The sequence below is a fragment of the Pan troglodytes genome, chromosome 7 (assembly GCF_028858775.2).
Source record: "Pan troglodytes isolate AG18354 chromosome 7, NHGRI_mPanTro3-v2.0_pri, whole genome shotgun sequence".
NCBI classification, from domain to species: Eukaryota; Metazoa; Chordata; class Mammalia; order Primates; family Hominidae; genus Pan; species Pan troglodytes.
This window is the reverse complement of record NC_072405.2, coordinates 111,899,905-111,908,378: the sequence shown is the minus strand read 5'-3', so window position 1 is coordinate 111,908,378 and position 8,474 is coordinate 111,899,905. Positions and strand designations below refer to the sequence as shown.

Below are 8,474 nucleotides of genomic sequence, written 5' to 3'. Positions count from 1 at the left end.
GGAAACCCCAGCAGATACTGGGATAGTGCATCCAGGTGTTCACAATCGAGCCAACAACAGATCTTAGGGAGCCTGTGGGTTCCAGGGCAAGAGATTGTGAGAAAACTGGAGTTAGAGCCACATGGTTTCAGCCTCCATGTGGAGGTTGGTGCAGGTGAACTAAGGAAGCAGAAAGCTTTTGTGGGAATTCAAGGGCAGGCGAGTGTGCCTGGGAGTGAGGATGGGCAGAAGCAAGTGAACAGAACCAACTCCCTGCCCAAAGGGACTGGCCAAGAATAACCACCCTGGGGAGCCTGCCGTGGTCACACAGAAGCCCTGGAAGTTCTTCAGCCCTCTTCACATTTAACACTGGGGTGAAGCACAGCAAAGTAACTTTACCAGGAAATCCCTGCTCTGTTGAAGCCCAGGACCTGAAGGCAGGGTGGGCAGCTAGAATTTTCCCACGTCACATGGAAACCTCTCTCCAACAAGGTAAAAATCCGCAACACTGGCTGCACAGAAAGCACCAGACACTGTTGTTTTACTCTTATGTTATGTTATGAATATTTATTTTTTTCTCCTTAAAAATGTACAAAAAATAAAATAACTGTATTTATAGTTTATAGATTCCCCCTCTCCCATTTACAAAACTATTAAGTTACATTTACCTTTTTTTTTTTAAAACATGAGAGCAAATTGTACATATATCAATCTCCCTTGCTTGTCTTTAAGAAAGGGCCGTTCATAGCATTTGGCACAAACCCTCTATTTCTGTTGCATTTGCATGATTTTAAATAAGAAGGAAAATAAACATTTGATTTATTTCATGCTTCCTAAGTTTCTGGGCAGGGACATGCCTTACTCTTTTAGAAACCAATTCCAAGATGACATCTGACTGCATTTTTCTGTTGGTCCGAACTTCTAAACACTCATAAAGTTTAAACAATTTGGAGATGTATGAGGAAAAACTCTTGTTCTGTTCAGTTCAGACTTTGTTAAAAAAAAAAAAAAAAAAGAAAGAAAAATGCTCATTTCACATGTCCATGATCTTCCATGGATTTTTTTAAGCTTATTTGAGTTGAGTTTGATTAATTTAAGGGACAAAAAAGAAGAGGCGGCAAGTTTTCCTATCTCTTTGGAGTGTTTCGCTCGGGAAATTTTGCTCATCAAAGTTCAGCTAACATACACAGCGGACACATCAAAGGCAAACTGGGGTGCTCCGAGGATGCAGAGGGGAATGGATCGGAAGGGATGTGGCACTTGGCACCACCCTCTGGTGGCACTGGCCTCATATCCCTTGTTGTGGCAATTGTCACCACCATGATTGCTCAAGGACTTAGGAAACATGCACAGCATCTTCAGTTCATCTTCTGCCTTAGGGCAGGACTGGCAAACAGTTTCATAAAGAGGCTGGAGAGAGAGGGGTAGGTTGCCTGTGTCAGGCTGCCAAATCTTTGTCTTTTTCCTACTCTGGAGTCCTATGCCCCAGTCCGAGTATTTGCCGTTGTTATGTCTGCCAATCATGTTTGAAACTATTCCTAACCCTAGGAGCATGGGAAGTGCATAGTACAACATGTATTTCCAACACTGAATTTGTCCATCTCAGAACAGAGCCCCATTAGTACCCTGGAGGGTCCCCAAGCTGCTGGTCCGGGGTGTGGCAGTCAGAGTGGAGGAGGAGGGGACAGACTGGAGCACAGCTGGATCCACGATGCAAACCTTTGGCCCCACAGAAGGGTTAACATGCCCAGAGGACACACAGCAAGGTGCCCCGTCACTGCTGCTCGGAGATCTTCTTGGCCACAGCACCTGCCCTCTGTCCCATTCAATTCAATTCAATTCCTCCGCAACCTCAAGGAGAAACAGCTGAGCTAGAAGCAGCCCCTCCATCCTGCTCTGCATCTAAGGGACAGATGAGGTGGGAGCGCAGGAAGCCCTTAGAGAGCGGGCCTCCAGGTAAGAGTCAAAGTGCTTTACAAACAAATCTGGGCCTTTGTAGAGAACCTGTCCTAGACCCAGGGCCTTGGGTGCAGGATGTGTCTAGCTACCAAAAAGCTAGTGCTTCAGCCCACAAGGGCGAACGCAAACCCCTAAACCTGTCCCCTCAAAGAGAACAGTGGTCCATGATGGCTCATCATTTTGCGATTGTTTAGGGGAGTGTTTTTCGCTTCCAGCTCCCAGGGCATGTAGCAGGAGACCACAGCTTCTCTCTCCCAGTTTCCCTCCTGAGGCTGGTTTCACGGGAGCCAGGTATCTTGGCACATTCTTTCTCACTCACTTCCTTAAAACCCAGCACCCAGGAATGAGGCAAACAATACCCCCTTTCCATCTGGTGGCCCAGGAGGAAGCCCCAGCCTGCCGACTCAGAGCTGAGCTGTTCACAGCTCTCACATGGCAGCAGGCCTTTTAAAGGGCCACTTGAGATGAAGGGCGTGTTTGTAAACTGGGAGGCACAGTACAGTGTCCAGGATTCTCATGATAGCCAAGGAGCTCTGCAGCAGACCCAGCCATAGGGCCCTGATGGCAAACCCCCTGCAGAGGCTCTCCAGAAAGCTCAGGCCGTGCCCGCAGCCAAAGCTGGAGAAGGAGCTGGGGTCTCAGACAGAATGACCTTTCCCACGAGAGAGCGCAAAGGGAAAGTCAAGCAAAACACATCATTGTGAGATAAATGTGGTGGCCTCGGAGGAGAGTCATGCCCATGGAGAAGGAGAGGGGGCTTCCTCTGGGGACAGGGAACGAGCCCCCAGGTATGCCCATTGCAGAGTCCATCTTGGCATCAGCTGCAGTCACCTTAACATCCCAAAGGCCCTCTCCCTAGCCCTGCAAGTCTCCTGAACAGGCACAGAGGCAAAAACCCCCGTTAAAACGGTCTCCAGGTCTGTGTCTCCTCTAGGCCAGTGGCAGTAAACATGCCCACATACCACAGGTAAAATATATTATTACAATATTATAAACACTATGTACAATGCAGACAGGCAGACTTTCTGTGTTACTAATTACACAGTGATTGAATGTCTTCCTGTACAAGGCCTGGTGGCCACTTGCTGGGAACCCTGGAGGTATTTAGCAAGACAGCCTTCACCAGAGCAACCTAAAGGTGTCTGACCAGAAAGTGGGCATCCACCTCTTGCCCCACCTATAACTACTGCACCCAGCAGTAGCTCATTTTGTCCAGCCACTCGGGAGATGTGGAGGGGTGAGAAAGAAGGGATGGGAATTTTTTAGGCTGTTCGGGATGAGTGTTTCTCTTGAAGGGGGAACGCTGGACGGTCTCATCTGGAGCTAGCAGTGGCCTGCAGAGTCCTGGCGGTCCTGGACCCGGGCTCCAGGAAAAGGTGGGCAATAAATAGGAATCCAACAGGCCTAAGGCACCTTCCTGAGGGGCTCAGGCTTCAGCTCCGTGGTAGGTGCCAGTGGATGGGCCAAGCACACCGACAGTGGGGCCTGTCCCTTGCCCCACTCCCCAGCACAGTCTTGTAACAGCAGTTGTGAGATGGGGGAGATGGGTCTCCAGGTTCTGGGGCTGGGGCTTCTGTCTCTCTCAGGGAGGAACGCACTGAGAGCTCCAGCCAAAGCGGATGCCAAACCCAGGGCTAGATTTCCATGAGCGTGACCTTGAAGCCCTCCACCATGCTCTCCATGTTGAGGATGAAGGTGTCCTCGTTCGAGTAGTGCTCGATGATGTTGTCATCCATGTTCACCAAGATGCTGCCATGGAGTGGGGAGGGGTGTGAAAAACAAAGACGCCGTGAACAATGTGCCCAGGGCAAGGGGAGCTCCAGGCTGGGGGTTCTCGTAGCCATTCTTTTTGTGGTGGAGGCTGGGAGGAGTGGAGGAGAGAGGACACAAGGCAGGGAAAGACCCTCATTCTGTTTTCTTTCCCCAAAAACTAGTTTGAGGAAAGCAAAGCCTCAGTTTCTCAGAACTAACATTCAACCCAAACCGCTTGCATTATAGATGAGTAAACTGAGGCCCAGGGAAGTTAGGAAGCCCAGAATCACAGTTACTGATTACCAGGGCCAGAACCTAAATCATTAGGCTAACTCTTTTCAGTAAACCATGTTGCCCTTGAAAATGCATTTTTAAAAATGCATTGCCTCTGCTCTTAGGAGGAAGAAGAAAACAAGCAAGAATTGCAGCTACCCTTTTTTGAGCATGTAATATGACCTTGTGTTTAGTTCTCACAGCAACTGTGAAGGTAGGTGTCATCGCCATTTTGCAAATGAGAAAACTGACCTCAACAACGTTAAATTGTTTCCCCAAGTTCATTCAGTTAGCACATGGCTGAGCTTGATTTTGAAATTAGCTTTACCTCATTCTGACACTTGTACTTTACCACCTGTGACCTACTCCTGTGGCTAACTAACCCTGGTAGAGTTTTAAGAAAGCCAACAGCTTCCAGAGACTTCCATAATTTCCTTAAGCCAATTTCATGATTTGAAGTCAGACAGATGCTGGTTTGAGAATGAACCACTGACTCTATCATTTTACAGTTATGTGTCAGCAGGCAAGCTGTTTAGCCTTTCAGAGCCTCAGTTTATCCTCCTGTAAAAATAAGAACAGTCACTTAGCTTTAACGGATTGTTTTTATGATAAAAACATTTAGCACAACACCTGATACAGAGCTTGATGAAAGCAAAATGTTATCATCAGCATGTACCGCTGCACTGAGGATTTCTGCTCGGCAATAAGACTGTGAGACACGACTCAAATCTCACTGTCAGTAATACACCCAGCCTACTACATTGACCTCGGCAAGAAGTATAACGTGCATTTTAGTGAATCTTCCAACAAGAGCTCAGGTGGAAAGGGTTTCCTGTCAGAGCCTCCAATCAACCAACAGGACTCATCACTCAGAAAGCCTGAGCTTCCCAGATAATCCAATTTCCTTTATGAAAGTGATCCAGAGAAGAGTTGACTCATCTTCTGCCTTTTGTAGGAAAATACCCCAGAAGCTGAGTCAACAGATACCCTCTCCTGGCACTTCCACTAGCTCCTGTGGCCCCTACTCTTAGACCGTCACACATAGGAAGCCCACACAGAAAGTCAGACGGCAGAACATGGAAGCTAAGCACTTGAGCTTTGAGGACACAGATGGGTTCAAATCTGTCCTCTACCTACTGAACAAGAGACCTTGGGCGACATGCTTAAGCCACCTCTGGCTTGTTTTCTTCATCAATAAATCAGAGATAAGAGATTCCACCTCATACAGTGGTGAGAACTAAATAGAGGAATACATGTAAAGTACTTAGGAAGGGACCCCAAACCTACTGAACACCGAGTAAATATGACCTGTTGTTCTTAACAATGAGAACACACAGGTCCAATGATCATTTGAGAACATTTTCTTGATAATTACCTTAGAGGAATCCCCTATGTTCCAAACCATTTTTTGTTCCTAGTATGCCACCCAGAAACCAACCCCAAGGGCCATACGTGATTCCCTATAAACTCCACTCCCTGCAGAAAGGTGACTTTGCCATTCTCCCCAGTGTCCACAGCACCTCCAGACCTCTGTGGTCTTCCTGCTTGTCTTGTCATTGAAATAGGCATCTCAGTTGACATAGTGCCAATGCACTGCCTCCCTCCCTCCCTCTCTCCTAAAGATCTTCCAAATGCAATCTCCTCTGCAATTCTCTGGAAGAAGGACACAATTTTTATGAAAAGTGGGCAACAGACCTAACAAAAGACAGGCATCATTTTATTTTTAAGGCATCATGTGGACTTATCTGATTTGAAAGTCAATTTAAGTTCAGTTTCTTTCTTACCCTTTTTTGCTTTTCTTGTAAAGCTTTGCTATCTTCTCCACGGGCAGCCCATATTTCTCAGATATCTGTAATACCAATAACAAGAAGGCAGATGAGCACAGAAGGACGCCCAACTGGAGGCAAGGGGGAAAGTTCCAATTTCACTCCCTTGGACATTTTCCCAGGGATAGAGTGCTCTTCACTCATGAGTCGAACTCTCAAAACACTCATTTATGAGCCTCTCCCTTTGGATAGACTTTAAATCATTCAACAAAAAACCCAGCCTCATGGGAATTCAATCTATGATAAAAGTGGCGTTCCAGGTCAGTCAGAAAAAGATGATGGACTGTAACTATGATGTTGGATGAAATAGTAGCCATCTAGAAAAAAATTCAACAAGTTATATTGGATTCCTTCTCCACTCCTTACACCAAAATACATTTGATACAGATCAAAGATTTACATGTGAAAGATGAAACCATAAAAGTAGAGGAAGAAACCATGAGTTAATTTTTTGGATAGCTGTCATCTTAAAGTAAGGAAGATCTTTCTAAACAAGACATGAAACCTAAAGAAAAAGGTCAAAAGGTTAATAAAAACAACACAACTTTAAAAATGCAGTACAGAAAAAAAAAACTAAAATGCTGAAGACAAAAAATACACTGGGAAACATTTTTGCAACAGAAATGACAGACATGGAACTAACTTCCTTAAGTTAAAAAGAACTCCTGCAAATCAAGAAAAAGATCAGCAATTCAATGGGCAAAGGAAGAAAAATCCTGAAGAAGCAATTCACGGAAGAAAAATAATTGGACAATGAGCATATAAAAAAATGCACCACACAGTCATAATTTAAAATTTTCAAATTAAAGCAAAGTAGGATACTACTTTTATTTTTATTTATTTATTTATTTATTTATTTATTTATTTATTTATTTTTTGAGATGGAATCTTGCTCTGGTTCCCAGGCTGGAGTGCAGTGGCATGATCTCGGCTCACTGCAACCTCTGCCTCCCAGGTTCAAGTGATTCTCCTGCCTCAGCCTCCTGAGTAGCTGGGACTACAGGTGAGCGCCACCACACCTGGCTAATTTTTGTATTTTTAGTAGAGATGGGGTTTCATCATGTTGGCCAGGCTGGTCTCGAACTCCTGACCTCGTGATCCACCCAGCTCGGCCTCCCAAAGTCCTGGGATTACAGGCGTGAGCCACCACACCCGGCCTATTTTTCAAACTAACAAAAAACTAAAACTTGATAATACAGCATCAGCCAGAGTATGAGAAACAGCAGTTCTCATATTCCATATTGTTACTCTCACATGCAAGAATAACATGCTCAGCCTCTGGGAAAGAAATTTGGCAGAAGCTATTAAAATTTTAAATGCATATTTCCTTTGACCCACATATTCCATATCTAGTAATCAGGTCTACAGAAATACATTCAGATGTACACAAAGATTTTCAAAGCATCACTGTTTAGGATAGAGAAAACTGCATATAACAAACATCCGTTAAACACATTTTAATAATTCACACTTAAAAATCATGCAGTCATCAAAAGAAATGTGGAAAGCCTACATGAATTCACATTAACAAAAATATTCTTAACATATTGAGGAGAAAATACCAAGTTGCAAAACTGTGTTTATGGTGTGATTCCACTTGTATTTTTAAATATATATATATATGTAAGTACATAGAGAATATTTGAAGGACCCACCAACATAATATTAGCAGGGACTACCACTGAAGAATGGACAGAAACAAGGAGATCCTTTTACTTTTTATTTTGAAAAATTCTGTTCTATTTATTTTTACAATCATTGTGTTTCACTTTTATAAATATAAAGTAGTAACAGTTTACAGATGGATTCGGGAAAGCCCTGCCCTAAATGTCTTTCATACCCTCTCTACTCCCAAATCAACTCTGTCTGCCCCTTCTGAGCCAGCAGCTGGTGGGGCTCACAGGCAGCTGAGAAAGGTGAAGTTTGAAATGTGGATTATTGGAAAGTCTAGCAGAGGCTGGAAAGAGAGGCTGAAGAGGTCTAGAGCAGAGCTGGAGGAGCTTTGGATCCTAAGAAGAGTTCACTCTACAGAGACTCACAGATTCCCACCCTTCCATCTATCTCACCCCACGGGAAGAACTCCCCATCCCCTAATAAGGCCCAAAGGCATGGAACAGGTGAGCAGAGAACTGGGAGAGCAGAAGGAGACTGGGACCGAGTAGCGGGCCTGACAGACATCACTAATCCATCACTGATGAGATTACCTCACAGTCACACCTGAGCCAAACGAGCCAAGAATGAAAAACAACACATCCAGTGGGGGCCTTTGGACTGCAAAGAAAATTGGCAGAACTTCTGTTGGAGGCATCAATTTGAACAGAACATAAAAGAGCACTTAAGAAAAACAGAAGACTTGTGGAGCACACGCATGCAAAATTCTGATATACAAATATGATTATTGATCTAAACATTTTTTGAAGTTGAGCAAATGAAAGGATAGGTGGTCAATTTAGCAATCTCAATAGTGTCAGAAAATATCAAGTCAAAAACAATTTCAAAGTGCAAAGCAAAAGGATAGAGCATAGATGGAAATCATGACGGAAAAGAAGAAAGACTTGAAAACATCCTCGAACTTCCTGGACAGAAATAGCAAGTTACCTCCAAAAAAGATAAGCCTGGCTTCAGTCTTCTCATCTCAACACTAGAAACCAAATGACAGTGGACAGGAACTCTTACAGACTACAG

General features: G+C 44.4%; 1 protein-coding gene across 1 annotated transcript in view; it reads right to left on the bottom strand.

Annotated features, from left to right (window-relative positions):
* Nucleotides 1–518: 518 nt before the first annotated feature.
* GRHL2 (grainyhead like transcription factor 2) overlaps nucleotides 519–8,474 on the bottom strand; it is a 178,251-nt gene continuing 170,295 nt past the window's right edge. Inside the window, exons 15-16 of the mRNA XM_519890.9 lie at nucleotides 5,748–5,812; nucleotides 519–3,687 (exon numbers count right to left, since the gene is read on the bottom strand). Of these exons, the coding sequence (XP_519890.3) occupies nucleotides 3,573–3,687; nucleotides 5,748–5,812 (180 nt within the window). The 3' untranslated portion in view covers nucleotides 519–3,572. The remainder of the gene's footprint in view (nucleotides 3,688–5,747; nucleotides 5,813–8,474) is intronic.